This window comes from Peromyscus leucopus, chromosome 19 (assembly GCF_004664715.2).
Source record: "Peromyscus leucopus breed LL Stock chromosome 19, UCI_PerLeu_2.1, whole genome shotgun sequence".
Classification (NCBI taxonomy): domain Eukaryota; kingdom Metazoa; phylum Chordata; class Mammalia; order Rodentia; family Cricetidae; genus Peromyscus; species Peromyscus leucopus.
The window spans coordinates 48,152,550-48,174,624 of NC_051079.1; the positions used below are offsets into that span (position 1 = coordinate 48,152,550).

The 22,075-nt window shown below is 54.6% G+C and overlaps 1 protein-coding gene across 1 annotated transcript in view; it reads right to left on the minus strand.

Annotated features, from left to right (window-relative positions):
* Tcof1 (treacle ribosome biogenesis factor 1) overlaps positions 1-22,075 on the minus strand; it is a 34,743-nt gene that overhangs the window by 4,911 nt on the left and 7,757 nt on the right. The window contains 21 exon segments of the mRNA XM_028890088.2: positions 753-835; positions 1,269-1,491; positions 3,241-3,359; positions 4,296-4,482; positions 9,160-9,276; positions 10,406-10,612; positions 10,730-10,819; positions 10,822-10,871; positions 10,874-10,889; positions 11,101-11,238; positions 13,320-13,502; positions 13,664-13,744; positions 13,912-14,000; positions 14,003-14,078; positions 14,221-14,418; positions 14,525-14,740; positions 14,943-15,158; positions 16,968-17,198; positions 20,359-20,432; positions 20,986-21,172; positions 21,875-21,948. Coding sequence (XP_028745921.1) covers positions 753-835; positions 1,269-1,491; positions 3,241-3,359; positions 4,296-4,482; positions 9,160-9,276; positions 10,406-10,612; positions 10,730-10,819; positions 10,822-10,871; positions 10,874-10,889; positions 11,101-11,238; positions 13,320-13,502; positions 13,664-13,744; positions 13,912-14,000; positions 14,003-14,078; positions 14,221-14,418; positions 14,525-14,740; positions 14,943-15,158; positions 16,968-17,198; positions 20,359-20,432; positions 20,986-21,172; positions 21,875-21,948 — 2,855 coding nt within the window.

A 22,075-nucleotide genomic window follows, 5' to 3' on the forward strand; every position in this document is an offset into this window, starting at 1 on the left:
TCAGGCCAATCTAGTCAAGCAGGACAGTGGCACTGAGCCCACAGAGCCCACGGGTCCTCGGTGGGTGCCTCCTAAACTATGTGAATCGATGTATACTTACGGCACATTAAAAGGAGGATTTCTTACTGCCAATGGACCACTACCATGACAGAACAGCATTAGCATTTGGGGCTGGTAAGATGGCTTAGAGGGTAAAGGCACTTGCCGTACAAGCCCAACAGCCCGGGTTCAATCCAGTCACCCACATAAGAGGGGAAGGAGACCACAGCAGACTCCACAAAGGCGTTTTCTGATCGCTCCCCACAAATGAGAAAATCATCAGTGTCTGTACAGAATGGCCTCCCCCCCCCTTTCCTTTTCTTTTTTTAATGGCACTGGTGTTTTGCCTGCATGTCTGTCTGTGAAGGTGTCAGGTCCCCTAGAACCAGAGCTATAGACAGTTGTGAGCTGACATGTGGGTGCTGGGAATTGAACCCGGGTCCTCTGCAACAACAGCCAATGCTCTTAACCACTGAGCCATCTCTCCAGCCCGAAAAGAAGAGCCTTAAGAGAGACCTAAAGAGTGGCTTTATCTGGGCATGTCTTGGAATCCATCTGAATCCTTTCCCTAGACCCCAGGGCAGCAGGTGAGGCTCTATTCTGTTGATTTAGGGCATCCCACAGGCGGGACCTTACCAGGGACCTGGGAATGGGATCTAGACACTTGAAAGCCGCAGCTCCAAGCTCTAGCCCTTACCCTGGCAGTTAGTTACCTGTGAGGGGGCCACCAACTCATCTTCGCTGGATTCATCAGGAGTCTCCTCCACCACAATCTCCTTCTGGGAAGGGTCCGGATCTAGTGCAGAAGCAAAGTTTCTTGTTGGGTGTGGGTCCCGGTGGCCCGTTGATCAGGCTAGGCAGAGCTCCTCAGGAAGGCTGCAAAGCCTGGGTCTATGTTCCTCCTGCACAAGGCCTCCCATTTTTCACCCACTGATGTTATCCAAAGCACCCTGCCTGACACATTTGAATGCCAGTTTTCCTTTCTGGTTCCTGAGGCTCCCATTTCTCTGCTTTCCCCTGTAAGGGAAGCCAAGTCCTGAGACTTGGGGCATTCAATAATGGGAGCCTGATACCGAGAAGGTGCCAGCAGTCAAACAGGATTCAGGTCTTGTAAGTGGTGGAGTTATTCCACTGGTGGATAAACAGGCCCAGGGTGGGGTGAGAAGGCCAGAGCCCACGGCTCTCCCAGGCTGGGTCTCATCCCCTGCCCTCCCTCCTGGAATCCTCACCCAGTCTGGGGGCTGCCTTGGCCATCTGGGGTCTCTTGGCATCCGCCTCGCTCTCTGAAGAGCTATCACTGCTGTTACTTGAGCTCCTGGAGGGTCTGGGGTAGCTTGGGGGAGGCTGCTGCTTCTCAGCAAGTTTGGGTTTTCTGAGCTTGTTGGCTGCTCTGGCCTGGACAGGTGTGCTCTGGGGGGGCGTCACAGAGGGCGTCTCCACGGCACTGCTGACCTAGTTTGGTACAGGAAGAGTACAAGAGAAGGTACGGAGAGGGACGTAATAGGGCCAGGCCCTGTGTGGGAAGCACCTCACAAGCCTTCCCATGATTTGTCCCACAGCCCTCTGGTGGGCACTGCAGCTTTCTTACTATGTACAGGACACCACGGCCCAGGCAGGTAGAGTAAGGGCTGGTGTGGGACACACAACCAGGCTGGGCTCTCAATGAGGCACTGGCCACATGTGTGGGAGGAGAGTGGGGTTAACGTGGTCTACACAGCTCCCCAAACACAAAGCACTTGAAGGCTGGGTCTCACTGGCACTCACGTGGCATGCACACGTACATGCACGCACGCACGCAGGCATGCATGCACACACGCACACACACACTTCAAGCACACCCAAGCTCATGTTGACTCTCCAAGTAAAATTCAGGTGGTGTTCGCAGGAAGCCATCCACCTTCTCCATGTCTCTCCATGTGACCTGGGGCTCACCAATTAGACCAGGCTGGCTGGCTAGTGTGCCCCCAGCGATTGACACGTCTCAGGCGCCCCAGTATTGGCATTACAAACCCTGCTACCATGCCTGGCTTTTTCCTGGGGGTACTGGAGAATGAACTCAGCCCCTCCCGTTTGCATGGCAACGCTTTATCCACAGAGCTGTCTCCCCAGCCTGCTTACCGGCTGTTTGTTTGTTTGTTTTTTCGGTTTTTCGAGACAGGGTTTCTCTGTGCAGCTTTGCGCCTTTCCTGGAACTCACTTGGTAGCCCAGGCTGGCCTCAAACTCACAGAGATCCGCCTGGCTCTGCCTCCCGAGTGCTAGGATTAAAGGCGTGCGCCACCACTGCCCGGCTGTTTGTTTGTTTTTTGAGACACCACAGTCTCTCTGCCTAACCACTCTGGCTGTCCTAGAACTCACTTCACAGACCAGGCTGGCCTCAAACTCACAGCAATCTGCCCGCCTCTGCCTTCCGAGGGCTGGGCTTAAAGGCGTGCGCCACCACTGCCTGGCTGACAACTAATCGATCTTGCGTTCCCTGTTTAATGGCTGTCTCTGTCTGTGCTGGCTCGGGAGCCCCAGGAGGGCCTGGTACCTGCTGCGGCCTCAGTGCCCAGCAGGGCAGATGTCCAGCACCATCTGCTGAGATGACCTTTTGGCACTACAGCGTGTGATGCACCAGGAACGGGGTGGCCCAGCAGGGGCTGCCCCATGCTTTGGCACAGCTCCCTCCTGCCCTCAGGAGGCTGGGGTGCAGCGGACTCCTCTCTCTCCACGTGAGAGTTAAGAAACCCCACTAGGTCCACAGAGCAAGGAACTTGGGAGTTGGAAGGACCCAGGTTCTGGCCTGGCCTGACCCTGGTGGGATGTGCCCTTAGTTTTAGCTAAACAGTGTCCACTAACCTTGTCCTACTAGTTAACGATACACTGAGACTGGTGATGGCAAGGAGAAAAAAAATGCTATAAGGTCACTTCCATTCTGAATACTAAAAAGGCGAGGCGAGCAACGCCTATCTCTACAGCATTTCAAAACTAGCAGACAGAAGACGAATTCAGAGTCCACCAAGCTGGGAAGAGGAGGGATTCATTCCACTTGCCTCTGGACACCTAGCCTGCTCTTCCTGACAATACCATGGGGATCTGGGAGCCAAGGCTTGAATGGCAGTGCCAGGGTGCTGGGAGCAAGCCGCCGACTGCCATGCAACCTAACAGCACACACCGAGGCGGCAGTGACCCTCCCACAGCCCTCTCTTACCCGACAGTACCTGAGTGGACGCTGCCTTTGGTTTCTTGCCTTTCGGCACCCGACCAGACTGCTCACTCTTGCTGGGTTGGGGGGCTGTCCGTGGGAGGGATGTGGGCACAGTCACATTGGTTCTAATGGCTGAAATGGAGGAGAGGGGGCAGGTCATCAGGGTACAGAAGCTGCAGGACTCCCCAGCAAGGCATTCCCCAATTCCCAGTCCTTCCCACGGACTTGGCGCTGGGCTTAGGGAGCGTAAAGCGGAAGCTAGCTTCCTCCCCTCCCCAAGTCTTCCAGGCAGCTCTCATCATGTCATTTGACAAGGCTCAGCGCCTTCAAATGGCTACAGGGGCAGACTCCAAGCCTTAGCCTCATCTTTTTCCTCTTGAGCAACAAGCTAGATCATGGTGCCAGAGACTCCTTGCAGTTAGGAATCAGCGGGGGAGCTGCTGGGTGCTGAGGAAGACATGCCCATCACAGCCCAACAAGGTCGTATGTCTCCATTATGTACTAGACAAACACACAGCACCATTCTGCTGCCAGAAGGAAATCATACTGTCTGTACTCAATGACAGAAATGTCACAGCGTCCTAATATGCAGCTGAAGATGGCTGACCTTCCAGAGGGCCTTGCCACACACACATACACTAGTCCACCTTAGGTTTGGGGACGAGACCAAGTATAAAATGTTACCCACCTTCTTTTTCTGTGCTACAGGGGATGGGAGCTCACTGCCGGGCTGATAGCCCATTCACAGCTAGCTGGCTACAGGAGACCTCTACCTTAGACTTAGACTAGCCTGCTGGTCCCTGTAGCTTTCAGCCACCAAAATGCTCAGGCTTTCTTTCAGGCTTGGAGACGGCACACAGAAGCCTTGAATATAAGTCCTTCGAAACAAGGCAAATGAGCTACCCTCAAGATAACATTGCAGGGTCCAAGGCTGATGCCCCAGTCCTCCTGGCCAATGCCTCTGCTAGGCCACTTGGTTACTGTCTGGTCCCTTCTGGTCTCAATGGGGAAGAAGGCATGCAGGGCAGCAGCCCCTGCTAGCTGAGCAACACATGCAGCAGCACTCACCATGAGTGGTGGGCTGGGTGGCAGGAATCATGTCTTCATCCTCACTCTCAGAGGAGGAGCTCTGGGCCGTGGTGCCTGAGGCCTGGGCCTTCCTTGGGGTGTTCACAGCCTGGACTTGTGCAGGGGTAGCAGCTGGGCCAGCTGGACTACGATTAGGGTCGACAGAAATCAGAGGGGATTTAATCACCTTGAAAAACAAAAACAAAACACACACACACCCAGTGATTAAAGGCTTGGCCGGGGAAGGGAATGGGAAATGGGTGAGGGAGGGTTGTTTTTGTTTGTTTCTTTTTTGAGACAGGGTTTCTCTGTGTAGTTTTTGTGCCTGTCCTGGATCTCACTCTGTAGACCAGGCTGGCCTCGAACTCACAGAGATCCGCCTGGCTCTGCCTCCCGAGTGCCGGGATTAAAGGTGTGCGGCAAGGGAGCGTTTTATAAGTAAGGCAAGAAGTTCAAGGAGCTTGGGCATTTGCAGTCCACTCCCACCCCACACCAACACCCAGCGTAGCACTTCAAAGCTCTCACAGGAGCCCAGCTGACCTCCATAGTGACCCCCACGGTAAGCAGTATCCATGCCCCGGGACACATGGGAAAGCCTTAAGTCCAGAGAGGAAAAGAGGAGGGCCCGGGCCACACAGCCAGATCGGAAGCAAAGCGCGAGCTAGAATGTCTAATTTAACATCTTTCTTCTGATGATATCAGATGTCCAGCCACCTGCTAAGTGGGAAGTTCTAAAAAGCATTTCCTATAGCAGCCTGGCTAGAAGATATGATTTCCCTGAAGTCTCACTGTCCCCTCCCCCCGGAGACCCTGACACAGGGTGTGTGGCCCAGCATGCAGGCCCCAGCTATATTGATCGTTTCTTTAGTACACAAACGGCCCTGAGTAACAGGGTCGGTAGGTAGTGAAAAAAACCAACATAGTAAGAAAGAGTTCAAGAACATAATGTAGTGTGTGTGGCCCTTATCTGAGACAGGTTCTGCTATGTGGACCAGTCTGGCCTTGAATGAAGAGATCTACCTGTCTCTGCACCATCACACTAACCTTATTTGGATCCTAAAATAGGACAAGTATAAAAAAATGTCACTCATCAGCTACACTGGAGAAAACAGGCACCCTGCCTGCTGGTCAACTTTCTAGCTGTCACACTGTCTTGTGGCTGGGCTGAAAAGGAAAAGGAAATCCTTATCCTTCTGAGCTGCAGACTGAAATCCTGACGGATGAGATGACGGCCCGAGACCAGTGGGCGTTGGAAAGCAAGTAGGGTGTGCACACAGCCAGCCCGCTCAGGACTGGGGCTGCTGAGGGTTAGGAGAGTGTGGAAGGTCATCATTTTACTTCACTTTGTTTTTTTAAACCCCAGGACAGGGTCTCACTGTGGGTGGGGCCCACCAGGTTGGCCTCTCGACCCTCCCGCCTCGTCTCTTAAACGCTGGGATTACAGACATGTTCTTGCAGTCCTGATTCATCCTTTCACCTCTGCGTCTGCTCTGCAGTTCACCGAGGTGGTAAAGCAGCAGCACATCCTAGTACCGGGAAGGCCACGTCGGCAGTGAACTACAGACTCCCAAATGTGTCACCACACACCGGGGGACTCTCGGTCTATTTCCTTCTAAAGCCCCGGCTGATGAAGACACAGGGTGAGCAGCCAGGGACCTGGGATTCTACTTTCTACTCTCCAGATGTCAGGGCTGGGTCAAGGCTGTTTGTGCTTTGGCCAGTGGAGGGCGGCCTGAGGCCCACAGAGGGACAGTCAGGTCCACTACCACACCCTGCCCACCTGCTGCGCTTCATCGGGTTCCCCCACTCCAGGGGCCGCGAGACGGAGAGACCGCCACCAGCTTAGCGCTGTGGTACCCACCAAGGGCCGCAACGCTGCTGCACTCGGGCCCTTCCTACCCCTGCCAAACAGCCTCCCCCGCGGCCGCTCTGATCTGCCACTTCCAGAGCCTTCCTTCCCACGTGATGAAAAGGAGAAGGATGGGAAGTGGGAGAAGGCTTGTGGTGAGGGAGGGGGATCTATATATATGTGAGAAGACAGGAGAACAGATTGTTGGGGACCAAGGGAGGCAGCAAACCCACTGAGGCGAACAATAGCGTCTTGGGAAGTTAAAAGCAGCTCCGCGGCACAGCCTCCTCCAGCTCCACCTGCCCACACCACCCCATCCCAGTGCAGGGAGGGCAGGAGGGGGTGGGTGGGCGTGGCCTGGTTGCCGAGGGCAGGCTAAGCACAGGGGCCGGTGTTTGGGTCTGCAGCATCTGTCCCCCACTCTGTCATCCAGGTGCCCACCTGCTGAAGGGCTGAGACCAGCCCCCACCTGGGCGTGCCCACCTCAAGGAACGCACAGGCCCAGCACATGTGGACTGTGCTTTGACCAAAGAACTGAACTGGACAGAGGGAAACAGTGAATGAGGACGCCACCTTCACCAGGGCATCTCACTGCTCCCCGAAGGTGCTGGGGATGCCCTTCCCATTTGCAGGAATGATGCTCACGAAGCAAACAAGGGGTGCTTTGGGCAGTGCCCACTGCCTCCTGTCTCAGCTGGGCTTGCACCTACTGTGCCCTTATTCCAATAAATCTGGGGCAAAGTGGGGGGTGGGGGGGCTGGAGGGACAGTTCAGCAGCAGGGTGTGTCCTCAGCACTTATGAGGTCCCCAGAACCAAAGAAAGAAAAATAGAAACAAAACAAAACAAAAACACCCTACGGAGGGACTTGGAAATGACACTTTTGGGGCTGCAGCTAGGAGACTTGAGGTTTATAAGCCCCAATCTCACCCCAGAAGCTGAGGTTGATGATCAGAGATGGCAAGCACCTCAGCCAGGAAGGCCAGCAAACTGGTTTCAGATCCAGGATTGGAAGACAGCTGTCCAGGGATCGGGCAGGAGTTCCTTCAATTAAGATTTTTACAAGTTCTCTGTTCTGACTCAGGACAGGGCCTATGCCTTTGTTTTGGCAAAATGACAGACGAAGTAGCCTTTAAAATAATTTCAGAGATCTGGAGAGATGGCTCAGAGGTTAGAGAACTTCAGTTTGATTCCTAGCCCTCAAATGGCAGTTCATAACCATCTATAACTCCAGTTCCAGGGGATCTGACGCCCTCTTCTGGTCTCCACAGGCACCAGGCACAAACGTGACAATCACTCCTACATTTAAAACTAATTTAAGTGGGCGATAAAAACTATGGTGTATGACGTGTTGTGATACAAGGCTACAACACGGAATGGATCATCCATGCTACTTAATGCCAGCATCACCTCACATGTTCCCGTCTTTCTAATTTGGTACCCACCCCAGGTTCCAGCCAGTCTCGGGGTTTACACACCACACAACAGGGGTGAACTGCAGGAAGGGACCTGGGGTCAGCACTGATCTGGAGCTGGGCAACTGCCCTGGTACCTGGCCCTTTTCCCCACTGACAGGCTAATTAAAAACAAACACACGCCAGGCGGTGGTGGCGCATGCCTTTAATCCCAGCACTCAGGAGGCAGAGCCAGGCGGATCTCTGTGAGTTCAAGGCCAGCCTGGGCTACCAAGTGAGTTCCAGGAAAGGCGCAAAGCTACACAGAGAAACCCTGTCTCGAAAAAACAAAAAACAAATACACAAACAAACACACACACACACTCACCAGTTTGGGAGGGTGAGGTGGGAGCAGTTGTAGTTATCAATAGAGAAGTGTTCCATAAATGCCCAATAATGACAGCAACCACATGTAAGCTAGGACTCTCCCAGGGGGCAAAACGACAGCTTCCCAGGCTGTGCCCACTTCCCTGAATCCTTCTGGGAACCCAGAAACTACAGGCTTTGTTTTTTCAAAATATAGACTGCAGATCTTCAAGACTAATGCCCCGATTTAACAGTTCAGTTTCAGCACAATGCCACTTTAATTATGCTACTCCACTCGTACAGTGAAAATCAAGGCGGCCTTCCCGCCGAGCTGGGTGGTGTCCCTTAGGAGTGAGGGAGGTGCCTCAGAAAGACTGCACAGCAGCATACCGAAATCCTGAGGGATGAGATGACGGGCCTGAGACCAGCGGGGGTTGGGACACAAGTGGAGTGTGACAAAGCCAACCCGCTCAGGACTGGGACCGCTGAGGGTTGGGAGAGTGTGAAAGCGGACTGTAGGGACGGCCGGGCAGGAGGAAGTGCAGACCACCAGGATTTAAACAGCATCCCCAGAGCTCTTTCTGAGCTACAGTCCCTCTCCTTCAAAGAGCACGTAGCTCGTACTATCTTGCTGGCTATACTGGGCCTCTGAAGCCAGAGGAGGTGTCCTGGGACTCACACTTGGGGACAAGGCCAGGCAGGAACCGGCCACAGCAGAAAATGAGGTGCAATAGGTTGCCCGGGCTTGTTCTGGGGTGAGGCCCACAGATTACACCTAGGCTCGCAGGGAAGGCTCTAGGTCCCCGACAGAACACGGGCTGAAGGGGCTCGGGGAGCAGGGCTGGTTTCTTCGAGCCTCTTTATGAGAAGATAGGGAGTTCTAATCCCTGGCCTGCCAAACTGGCAGCCGGGACGACCGCCTTCCTAACAGTGATCAGGCATCCCTCCTCAGGCAGGGGACTCGGCCAAGGACCCGGGCCACCTGTGTCGGTACACAGTGGCCATACCAGCTCCATTTTCACAAAGCACCCGAATCATAAGAGGATCCAGGCCCAGCAGGCGAGGCTGGGGGTGTGAAGCCACCTGGGGCGTGAAGCATGCCCCGTGGGCTGTCCCCATCAGAGGGGTGTATCGGAGGACAGAAGGCTGGAAAGTGCTGCCTGCACGTGGTGAGACCTGCCCCGCAGGAAAGACGGACCCTCTTCCCAGAGTGACGGCCCGGCTCGGCCAGTGGAGCCTTTAGGAGTCGCGACCTACCTGGGCGGACGGCAGCTCCTCATCACTGCTCTCTGAGGACTCTTCTCCGTTCTTCTCTGGGGGTGCTGGGGGTGCTGGAGCTGAGGCTTTGCTTTTGGCAGGTTGGGAGGGACCATCCTTTGGAGGGGACAAGACTTGAATAAGCATGTGACAGGGAAGGGTGGCCAGCTGAGGAGGAAACACGGCACCTCTTGTGCTAAGTCTCCAAAGACAGTGTGGCCTTTTTTTTTTTTTTTTCCCCGTTTTTGAGACAGGGTTTCTTCTGTGTAGTCCTGGCTGTCCTAGAACTTGCTCTGTAAACCAGGCTGTCCTCGAACTTAGAGAGATCCGCCTGCCTCTGCCTCCAGAGTGTTGGGATTAAATCCTGTCTCAAAGACCAAAAAAAAAAAAAAAAAAAAAAAAAAAAGAGAGAGCAGGCTTCATGGACTATGTGGTCCAAAGCCATAGAACTGTCAATCAGTGAGGAAGAGCTGGTGATGCCAACTCAGGGGAGGCCCAGGAGGGGCTCTATTCTCCCAGCACAGATGGGACTGTACTCACTCGGCAAATAACACCTAGGCCACCAGTTTCTCAAGAGAAGCTAGACTATCTCAACTTGTACGGGACACTTCCTACTTTCCATATAAGGTCATGACTGGCGGACACTGACCGGGACCATTTCTTCTGATGATCTCCGCTGCCACCTTCCTAAGTAAGGTGCCACATCAGATGCCATCGCCTATCAGGTCTACCAGGCTGCATCAACAATGCCCAAGCTCAAACTAGACCCGTCAGCTGAACAGAGCCAGCCTCACTGCCCTCTGTAACCAGGACGAGACAGGACAACGGTCTGGGTAAGAGGTGGCTTCTCGTTCTTCCCCATTCCCTGGGCCCAGGCTTCACTGAGCCAGACAGGCCCTCCTTGGACAGAGATTGGCAACAGAGCCCAAGCTGCCTCGTAGCTCTCCGATAGGGGTATCTTTGCACGCTGGCCTCATAGACCTTGGCAGAACGTTCCTCAGCTTGCATGGACTGCTGTGCCCAGTGATGTGGAGGCCCTGCATGTTACAGGAGTAACCTAGCATGTCCTCTACTAGAATGGCCTTGGTTTGGGACTTACAGCACATTTCATCCAGGAACACGGGGGACACCTGGGGTAAGGGATCCTGGAGTCAGAACTTCTACCCGCTCTTCCCTACCACCAGGCCAAGGTCAGTTTACGACTAAGGAGTTGGTGACAGTGACCCTCAGGCCTGGCAGACCTCACCTGGGCTGGGGTGACGGCTGATGGCATCTCACCGTCACTGTCGGATTCCTCGCTGCTGCTCTCTGAGTCCTCCATCTTCCTTTTCTGGGCCTGGGCAGCTGTAGCTCCTGTCTTCTTGGTGGCTCCTGGATGGGCTCCTTTTCCAGGGGACGCCTTGGCAGGGGCCGAGGCGGCTCTGACCTGAGAGGTTTTCCCCACAGGTTTTACCTGGAGAAGCAGTTAGGGGAAAGAGCTGGAGAGCCCAGGGAGACGCTGAGGCATACAAAGCCGTGCCTACAGACCCGGGCCGAAAACGCTGCCGTAACCCCAGCTCCGCCTGGGTACCTGGGCCGGGGCCTCTTCCTCACTGTCAGACTCTTCACTGCTGCTCTCCGAGGCCTTCCCCGCTCCAGCCACCGGCCCCTTCTGTGCTGGGTCGTCGCTGGGGACCCCGCTTTTGTCGCGGCTGCAACAGACCGCTGCCCCTTGCAGAGACAGTACTGTTCTGACCGGCACTCCCGGGTGCTTTTCCCTGAATCGAGAGGTGGCAATGGTATTGGAGGAGGAAGGGGACAGGCAGGTCCTTCCTGGTCAAACTTCTACAGTGTGTGGCTATGGGTACCCTACTTGTGCAGAGTGTGATCAATGCTAGGTCACAGCTGGACCCCCTTTTAGACTTAGCCCAACTTGTTTCGTGGCTTGGGGTCCCAACTTGCCTTGGATAGGGTCTCCTGCTTTGTCGGAGCAACTACAGTGCTCAATTTTCCTGATGCAGACGCTGGCCCTTTGGCTGGAGACGCCTTAGCGGGAGGGGGGTTGGCTTTGGCCTGAGGAAGTTTCCCCAAGGGCTTGGCCTGGCAGGAAGGAAGGGAGTTAGTAAGGCTGAAGGGGACCTGCCATAGAGCAATAACAAAGAACACTGTGCAGATACTCTTCCCAACTAACAGCAATGTGGACTGCAGAAGTCCCTCAAGCCGGGCGGTGGTGGCGCACGCCTTTACTCCCAGCCCTCAGGAGGCGGATGCAGGTGGATCTCCGTGAGTCTGAGGCCAGCCTGGTCTACAGAGTGAGTTAGTTCTAGGACAGCCAGGGCTACACAGTGAGACCTGTCTACAAAAAACAAGACAAAGCCGGGCGGTGGTGGCGCACGCCTTTAATCCCAGCACTCGGGAGGCAGAGCCAGGTGGATCTTTGTGAGTTCGAGGCCAGCCTGGGCTACAGAGTGAGTTCCAGGAAAAGGCGCAAAGCTACACAGAGAAACCGTCTCGAAAAACCAAAAAAAAAAAAAAAGAGACAAAACAAAACCACCGACAAAAGAGAAATCACTGAAGTTTCCTCAGCCTCACTTTCACCCTCTAGGAACGGAGTATATAATAAAACACCTGTGAGATTTCTGCAACAATTAAATAGGAGCTTTCGTGTTTAACACAGTGCGCGTCACTAACAAACACTCAGACCCCACACTGTAAAGCCAGGAGGTATAGTCCTACCCAGACAAAACTGTTTGTAGGTTCCCTTTCAGCTAAGGCGCCGCGTCACTAAATTCTGCTTAATGGCAGCTGAGCGCTGTATAAAGCTGTAAACCTGTGTCTGTCTTCTCCCTGGAATGCAGAGGGAGCTGGAGCTCAAGCATCCGCCTCAGGCCATGAAGTAGGAACCGAGGAGGAAGCAACAGAACAAGACAGAAACGTTGCTTCGGGTTTTTTTCTCTCTTTCTTTCTTTTTTTAAACTTATATATGCTCCAGGAGTAGCTCAAGCTTAGGGTTCTTTCTGTTTAGCCTCACATCCTTTTTCCTTTGAAAGGTTTTTTAGATGCAGATGAGTGTCTGACTGTGCATCCGTCTATGTATCACCTTCACGCCTGACGCCCATGGACGTCAGAAGAGGGGTCAGATTCCCTGAATCTGAGCCAGTAAGGCAGGTCCCTGGGCAGCAGGGGGGCAGGTGAGGTCCTACCTCTACCCACAAGGGTGGATTTCTGACAAGACGGTAGCCAAGGCCCCAGGAATAGCACCATTCATCAGGCTGTACGGCTGGACCTGAATGCTGTGGGTTATTCTAAGGTGTGTTACCTTTGTTTGTGTTGCATTTGTTAAACTCTGTGAAGCTGTGTTACTGTGCCTGTCTAAAACACCTGATGGTCTAATAGAGAACTGGCCGATCGCAAGGCAGGAGAAAGGATAGGCAGGGCTGGCAGACAGAGAGAATATATAGAGGGAGAAATCTGGGAGAAAAAGAGAAGTAGCCAGAGAAGGAGGAGGACTCCAGGGTCTAGTCACCCAGCTACACAACCAGCCACGAAGTAAGAGTAAGATTTACAGAAGTAAGGGAATGAGAAAAGCCCGGACGCAAAACTAGACAGGATAATTAAAGTTAAGGGAAGCTGGCAAGAAACAAGCCAAGCTAAGGCTGGGTATTCATAATTAATAAGCTTCATGTGTGATTTATATGGGAGCTGGGTGGTGGGTCTCCCCAAAGAGCAAAAGCAGACACCACCACCTGAACTCAGGTAACCCGCCCCTGGCCTCTGCCACCCACCCTGCTTGTGGTGCTACAAAAGCCAGCTCTGTGCTTCTGTACAGCTTCTGCTTCTGTACAGCTGCTTCTCTGCCTGAAGCTCCGCCCCTCTGCGTCACCAGGTGACTTTCAGTTCCTCACTGATACGCCATTCCTCTTAAAATATCTGAGGTGCCATGCCTGGCTAGCCCTCCTGCAAAACACCCCCAAATGGCCCCACCTCATCCGGGTGGGACCTCCCTGAAGGCCAGAGCCTGTGCATGGGACACAGCTCGATCTGTGGGAACCTAGAGCCGGGGGCCCAGGAAACAGAGGGCAGGGGAACCTGAGGCCGGTTGTGTCTGAGTCCCAGGGCCAAGAGCAGCCTCAGGAGAGCCATCCTCAGTCCTGGTCCAGGCTGGCTCCTCCCTACCTCACCTGGGCTGGGGGGGTCTCGTCCTCGTCCTCACTGCTGGATTCCTCCTCGCTGTCCCCCGAGGAGTCTTCCTGAGCTGTAGCCCTGACCTGGGCAACCGGAGGCCCTGTCCTCCCAGGGTGCACCGGGGCCGTCCCTTGTCCCGAAGCAGCTTTCCCTTGGAGGCCCTTCCCCACAGAGGTCCCCTAGAAAGACAAGGGGGTGAAAGGGTTTCTCACAGGGGCCTGAGCTGCCCCTTGGGGGAGAGCAGTGAGTGAGCCACCCGGGCAAATGCGGGCCTCACCCGTACCCTCGTGGCGCCAGGAGCAGCTTCTGACTCACACTCACTGGAGGATGAGGTACTCACCAGCACAGGGGCGACTGTGGCCGAGGCGGGGGTGCCTTTCCTGGGGGAAGCCTTTGCCTGCTTTCCCAGAGCTGGTTTGGCCTGTGGAGAGAGCGCAGGGGAAGGCTGGAGAGGACCCCTTGATTCACAGGCCACATCTGTGAATCTGGGATGCAGCTCCTCCCGGCCTCCCTGCCAACCAGAACGTACATAACTCTGGGAGGAGGTGTACCGGCCAGGCCCCCCCCTCTCCTCCCCGGGCTCCCCACCTGAGCCAGAGCGGAAGCTGCCGGCGCTGCCTCCTCCTCGTCGCTGTCCGTGGACTCCTCGCTGCTCTGGGAGTCCTCTTTGCGCCTTCACTCTTGACCTGGGTGGCCACAGGCGCCGCCTTCTGAGGGAGTGCAGCAGGGGGGGCCCTCCTCCCCACAGCCTTTGCCTGGAGGGAGACACATGGGATCAGTGGGGAGCCCCAGGAAGGGAACATGCAGGAAGTGGAGCCGCAGACAGGGACGCCTGGAGGGAAGGGTCTGGAGCCTGCGGCCACATGGGCCCTGGAGCTGAGGCCTGCGAGGGCTCACCTTGGCCGGGGTCAGGGCCCCGTCGCTCTCAGACTCCTCACTGCTGCTCCCCGAGTCCTCTTCTGCCTTTCCCGTTTGGACCTTGAGAGCTGCTGGCCCGGCCTTCCCAGGGCAGGGTGGGTGGGCGCCTTTTCCCGAGGACCCCGGGCTCACAGCGGAAGCCGGTCTGACCTGAGGGCTTTTCCCCAGAGGTTTCATCTGTGAGTGACAGAGGGCGCGATCAGGGGAAGGTGCCCTGGTTTTGAAGGGCGAGGATTACAGCCAGAAGGCCTTTCCAGGCAGGGCATGGGGCTCCTGGCCTCACCTGAGCAGGACTTGTGCTCAGGGTCGCAGCGGCTGGTGTCTTCCCCGCGTCGATCCCGGACTCCTCACTGCTGCTATCCGAGTCCTCCGGCTTCCCCGCCTGGGCCGCCACAGGCCCTGCCTTTCCAGGGGCGACTGGAGGAGCCCCTTTCTGGGGGGACCCCTTGGCAGGAGCTGAAGTACTCCTGACCTGAGGGTTCTTCCCGGAAATCTTCGCCTGGTGTGAGAAAGTGAGGAGTGAATCAGAAGGTAGGTAGGTGCAAAGCTCTGACTGACAGACAGACAGACAGTCTTATCAGTAGAAAGGGACAGGCTGGATGTGTGCAAGGCTCTGACAGAGCAGGTGGGCTAGGACCCGCTGAGTGGACAGGTCCAGCGGCCTGCTGGGTCTAGGCTGTGATGTCCCAACCAGACTTCACCTGAGGGGTGGAGACATCAATTGGCTCCTCCTCCTCCTCCTCACTGTCAGAATCGTCCTCACTGCTGCTCTCTGTATCCTTCTCTGGCCTTCCTGCCTTGGCTTGGGCGGCTGTGGGCCCAGTCTTCTCTGGTGGTGCTGAGACGGGCCCTTTTCCAGAGATCTTGGCAGAAACCGAGGCAGCTCCGGCCTGAGGAACTTTCCCAGGGGCCTTCACCTGTGAAAGACAAAACCAATTCACTCTTTCTGGAAAAAGCCCAGAGGTTCCCGAGACACCAATTTCCCTTCTCACCTTCACTGGAGTCCTAGCTACCCTGGCCCTCTGGTTCCTTGGCAATGACCAGCTCCATATCCTTTGAGCACCAGAGCCCTGACCCATTTCACCTGGCCACTACATCCTTAGCCCCCAGTGACACCAGTATGGACAGCCCCTGCACGTAAGTGGTTAAATCCTTAGCTGGAAAAGTCTGCTCTGTGGGTACAGGCACTGGCCTGAGTCTGGTCAGTTCATGAACAGCTGGCAGGGCTCAGGACAGAGATAGGGTATGCAAAGGTAAGGGACAGCCTGAACACAGGAAAGTACAGCTTCCCTGGGCTTCCTGTGGCAGACTGCAACAGGACCCCAGAAAGCCTGTCCTCAGCCTCCAGATCCAGTTCCCACATGGCCTCCTCTTCATCCACTCTCCCTATTCTTCTCAGCCAAAGGCTCGCCACTGCCTCTAGGGTGTGGCGGGGCGGCCACAGGCCTTGTCTTCTCATGAAGGTCTTGTCCACCCTGTCCCAAATTTCCTGGAAAGTAAGTGGCTCTGGACCTTCTAAGACCTTCTGTGATAGCAGTGACTCCTCACAAGTTGCACTCAGCTTCTCTACAGATCTGAACCAGCACCCACAATGCAGCCCCGAGCAGGGTGGGTCTGAGCACCTGTAACTCACCTCAGAGCCTCAACCCCCAACTATGTCCCCTGCCCCCTTCAACTTCAGGTCCTTGGCTATAGCTCTCCTCCTTCTGGGGCCTTCCCTGGCCACTTCACATCGTCAACCAGCTTGTCTTTAACACTTTCACAATTGCACGCACGCTGTCCCCCACCTCCAGTCCAGATGTGGACCGCCCTGCCTGGTTCTCCTCCTTGCTCTACGTGTAAAGGCTTTCTAGACCTTTCTGCTCGTCTCAGGTTGTGTTCAGGGCCATGAGATTGCTAGCTGAACTACACTCCACGGGAAAGGCCCCCGAACGGGAACAGGAGAGTGTCTCTCTAGTGTTGGACTGCTCAGGGTCTGGTTTGGCTAGAAAAGCTGAGAGAAGAACTTCAAACCTCTCAAGACTCCCCAGGACACGTGTGGTGGTCTGAATGAGAACGGCCCCCGTAGGCTCCCAAGTTTGAATACTCGGGCCCCTACTGATGGAATTGTTTGGAAGGATTAGAAGGTGGGGCCTTGTTCCAGGTGTGTCCCTGGCTTTGAGGTTTCCCAGCTAGCTTGCTCTCTGCTTGTGGATCAGATCTAAGCTCCCAGCTGCTGCTGCAGCTCCATGCCTGGCTGCTGCCCTGCTCTCCCCCATGATGGTCATGGACCCTAATCCTCGGAACTGTAGGCACCCAGTTAAACTTTCTTTTACAAGCTGCCTTTGTGATGGTGTCTCATGATAGAGTACACGCCTGGAACCCCAGAATTTGGGAGGCCGAGGCAATAAGAGCGTGAGTTAGAGACCCGGAATGAAGAAAACTCCGGGTCTCTCTCTTCCCAGCAGGGCCAGCTATGCTGAGGACAGTCGTACACTCGCCACTGTGGAAACCAAGGCAAATAATGTAACCACCGGCGTGTAGGACCTGGCCCCCAGGAGTCAGCCATTCTCGCTGCAGTGTGGGCCCAAAGGGCCATTTCCACAGGCCTGAAGCCCCCTGGCCGTTTTTCAACTCTCCCCCATTCTTCCCCATGAACTCCAGAATGGGCCCTCTTTTACACAGTGGCTTCGCCAGCATCGGCAGCCCTAGGCAGTGGGCCGAGGGACGGCCCTCCCTGGGCTCACCTGGCTGGGCATCCCGGCGGCGGGGGGCTCGTCCTCCTCACTCTCGGAGTCCTCCTCACTGCTCTCCGACTCTTCTGTGTCCGCAGTCCTCCCTGGTGCAGCCGGCGTGCCTGCCTGGGGCCGGGGCGTCACACTCCCTAACTTGGTAGGGCCTGGGGCTGTTCTTGCTGGTGGCTCCTTGGCAGGGGCTGGGGCCACTTTGGCCTGGGCTGGTTTTACCGAAGGTTTCACCTAGAAGCAGGAGACAGAGGCATCAGAGGAAAACCCTTTCCCCTTTTCTGTCAAGCTCCGTGGCAACAGGAACGAGAAGGGCGCCCTGAGGTTCATGTGTGAGTACTGGGTTCCCCACTGGTAGAACTGTTTGAGAAGGATCGGGGTAGGCTTAGGTTTCCAAAGACTCGTGTTACTCCTGGCTTCCCTCTCAGCCTCCCGCTTTTGAGTCACGCTGTGAGCTCCCAGCTGTTCCTGCTGCCATGCCTTTGTGCCACCGTCGTGGACTCTGACCCTCTGGAACCGTAAGTCCAATTAAACTCTTAGAACTTGCCTTGGCGTCTCAGTCACTGTTCTATCGCTATGAAGAGACCCCATGACCAAGGCAACACTCGTAACAAAAAGCATTTCATTGGGGGCTGGCTTACAGTTTCAGGGTGCGGTAGTTTGGATGTAACTGGCCCCCATAAGCTCATAGGGAGTGGCACTATTAGGAGGTGTGGCTTTGTTGGAGTGGGTGTGGCCTTGTTGGAGGAAGTGTGTCACTGTGGAGGCGGGCTTTGAGGTCTCATATATGCTCAAGCCATGCCCAGTGTCTCAGACCACTTCCTGTTGCCTACAAGTCAAGGTGTAGGACACTCGGCTACTTCTCCAGCACCATGTCTGCCTGCACGCCACCTTGTTGCACCAGGATGATAATGGACCAAACCTCTGAAACTGTAAGCCACTCCAATTAAATGTTTTTCCTTTATAAGAGTTGCTGTGGTCAGGATGTCTCTTCACAGCAGTAGAAACCCTAACTAAGACATAATAATTTAGTCCATTATCACCACAGCAGGGAGCATGGTACTAGAGAAGTAGTTGAGAGCTACATCCTAATCCACAGGCAGAGAAATGGAGTCTGGCATGGCTTTTTGAAACTTGAAACCTCAAAGCGCAACCCTAGTGGCTACAACTCCTCCAACAAGGCTACAACTCCTAATCCTTATAATCCTTTCAATCAGTTCCACTCTCTGGTGATCAAGCATTCGAATGTATGAGCCTATAAGGGGCCATTCTCAGCAACAGAAAAGTAACCAATACAAGCCCCTTCCTAGGAATGGCTCAGTTGCCTTTAGCCTACTGGCTATGGGTGGGTTAGGACTTCTGTTGGTCTTTTCTGTGTCGAACACACAGATTGCAAGCCCAGCGCCACTTTGAGATCTTTGGCAGCAGTTAACTCTGCAGCTCACACACGATTGAGCCTGTATGATAATGAGTATTCAGAGACGGGTAATGTCTGGGGGGCATCCACCAACCTAAGACAGAGTGCCTGTGTGGCCTGGGCAGGCGTCTCCATGACGGGTAAGGTGACCTGTTGACATCCCATGCAACCTAAGTCAGAAGCTCATTTTCTAGTAAAAGGGGGACCTGTAGGACCCTGGCCCCCATTTTGGGTAACTGTTGCCTTGCTTGCTGACCTTGACCTTGATATCCTCCCCATGCTAATTCCCTGCTGGTTTCCACCCTCCTGAATGCTTAAGGGAAGTTCCTTGTCTGTGTATCCTGCATAATGGGCGTTAACAGCTTAGATGCAAGATTGTAAAACATCGGTAGAACAATCCCCTTCCTAAAAGCACACGCTCTCCCATCTCCTAGAGGCAGGCAGAATCTTATTCCCTTTTTCCAAAAAGGCACAGATTGTTCAAGGGCAGCACAAAGGCTTATAGGACCCCTGGCTACCTTTCAGGCAGAACTCAGCCACCATGACCACTGACACACAACAGGGTCCATCCTGAGGGGACCCTCAAACTAAAAAGCATCTGCCTGTGGCAGCTATCCAGGGAGAGGTGCCTGGTATCTGCACTGGCATGAGCTTCTTCCTGGAAATTCCTCAGTGTCCCAAAATACTGACAGCCTAAGGTAGCGGGCAGGTCAGTCAGCCCCTGCTCTACTACTGCGCCCATGCCCCACACGACCCTTCAGTATCGCGTTCTTCCCAAACGGCTCACTGCTGCCAGAGATCCACGCTGGTTTCTGGTCCAATGTGGTACAATCAGGTGCTAGACTTTCAGGAGCAAGGCCTGGAGTGAGGGGATCCAGGGGTGTCCTTATGATACTCAGGGCCCGACAGCAAGAGAGAAGGTAAGGAGCGGCCTGTGGCCACATCTTGGATAGATGAGGATGGCTCAGCCTTCCCAGGGTCACTGCGTTTGGTGGGGCAGCACCCTAGGCACTGTGTCAATCTATCCCTGGCTCCTGCTGGTCCTCCATCTAAGCTGTCCAACCACTTGACATTATGATACAACACTATCATTTACAAAGTTCATGCCCAGGATCCAACAACCGAAATAAAAATACCCTCATGTTTCATATAAGATGATGGCTTTGTATCGGGCTGCCGGTTGGCTGCACCTGCTAACAGGATTTCGAAATGGGACACCTTGTCACGGTTATGTCAGCCCTCCAGTGGTCCTCACTACCTCAGTTTTGTGTCTGAAACCCCGTGACAGCCCCTCAGGGACCCTACAGATAACCCCTAACACCTACACTGGCCTGCTAGCTCAGACAGAGGACTGAGGCTCTGCCTTGTCTAACTTCCTCTCGCGCCACATTCCCCTCACGCAAGAAACTGCAGCTCCACGTGCTTCAGACACACAAGCCCCCTCCGCTTGTCCCTGCTGGTGCTGTGACTTCTGCCCCATCTGCTCACCGGGTGTCAGGCTGACCCCTATGGCTTCCTGTTTTCCTTCCCCACGAAGGTAGGAAGTCTGCCTACCCAGCTCACTTTGTAGACTCAAGTTCTGGTGTTAAGTATTCAGAATTCAGAGACGAGGCTGCAGACCAAGGGTCCTGTCCGATTCTAGCCCAGCACCTACGTTCTCCATTAGGCTCAGAGTCCTCTCGGCAGCCTTACCCGTGACCCCAGCAGTTACATTCTTGATCCTATGTCTTCCTCTCCCAGCATTCCATGCCTACCATCCAGGAGGGTGTCTCCCTCTCATCACACTGGACCCCGATGCTCAGCACATCCTGAGCAGAACCATGTTCTTCATCCCACAACTGCTCAGCCTTGGCTGTCACCTTTCCAGCTGCTGACATGACTGCTGAGCGGATAACTGGGATCCGAACACCAGCAAGGCTTCTGGGAGGGTCAGAGGCCGGAAGACAACATGCATGCCTAGGGATGGGTGCCGATTACCTCTACATCTGTCTCATCACTTGAGCTGGAGGTATCGTCACTGGAACTGCTGGCTTGGCCCGCTGACAACATTCCTGAGGATGGACACAGGGGACTGAGTACCCTTTCCACATTCACCTCCCTTCCCAGAACCCCCGTGCCAGCTGCTAGTCAAATCTAGGTGCCAAGCACTCTCTCACCTGTACAGGGTCAGCTATCTGCCCTGACCCAAAGCCCCCAGCTGGGGTGGGGACCCTCACTACCCATTTTTTCATCGCTCTTGAGGCCTTGGTAAGGCTAGCAGCACCCGATGGTTAAGTTACTCTTTGCTATCACACTGGCGCATGGGGGACAGACTGGGCACATACCTATTCTGCCTACGAAATGCAAACAGGCATACTCCTTTCCATTTAGTTTCTAAGTGGCCACAGCGGTCCCTGTAACCCACCCGAGAGAGAAGGCAGGAAATGCCACCCTCTGAAAAGCCTGTCTTGTCTGAGGAGCTGACCTAGGAGGTCAGGAACGGGGGAAATGCTTGTCGGTGCAGGACCCTGACTGTCGCAGAGACAAACCTGCACTCAGAATGTCTCAAACAGCACACCAGTGCTTAGGCCTGCCTCCCTGTCCCAGGCTCTGGGGGCCTCTCACCAGGCTTGGCAGTGGCACCGAGGGCTTGGACACTGCCCTCCTCCTCAGTTTCGGAGGCCAAGACCGTGTTTGCCGAGGGCTCTGCTGACTTCTTGGGTGACTTCCCCGAGAGCAGGTGGACCACTGCCTTTCCCGATGCAGTAGGCAACACCGAGTTGACCATCTTGTTGACTGTCTTGGTCTTGGCCTACAGAGTACGAGGGGGATGAGCATCTGTCCTGACAGAACACATGAGAAACAGAGCCCCCACACACACATGCGGGCCCAACATGGACACGCCCCACCTCCTTCCCTAGCCTAAGGGCAGGCAGCTCTGGCCTGTAACAGCCACGTGATTTGTCACCCGTCTTTATAGTGGATGAAGACGCCTTTCTCGGGCGTTAAGTGCATTACCATTCCTGGGTCACAGTAGCTCTTGCTCTGCATTAAGCAATAGTTCATTGTGATATCATTATTTCATCATTACTTTTACAGATTATTGCTATGTTCTGGTTTCAGTGGCATAATCATTTCTGTAACTGCAACAATGTTTACAGATTACTGACAAATGACATTTTCTAAGTACTTTCTGCTTTAGAAAAATGTGTAGAGTGCACAAACACAGAAATCTTATTTATGATGGCACTCCACTGCCCAGCAGAGCCCACAACACACCAGGTACTGGAGAAGAGCTACTCAGTGACCAGGTGAGTGTAGCAGGGGAGGAAGGAAATGCCCATGTGCCATGTGGCTCGAGGTAACGAGGATCACTTCTAGCTCACAGAAGAGGCACCCGAGACCCAGACAGGTGAAGACACAGACTGAGCCTTACCACCCTATCCCGACACTGGAGACGACGCTCTACTGGATGTAACTCCCACAGGGAACAAATGACTGGAAAGTAACTCACCTGGGCCTTTTCCTTCATGCTTGGCGGCAAAGCTGCAGCCATGGCGGAGGAATTGACAGATGTCAGTCTTGGGGCTGGAAGACACAAACACCGTGAGCAAGGCGGCCTCTTCTCATCTGAGGAAGATGGGCAGAGTTCACCTCATCTCACAGTCCTACTGGTACTGGCCGCTTAGGGCTAGTATGAGGACCTGAGGCCTAG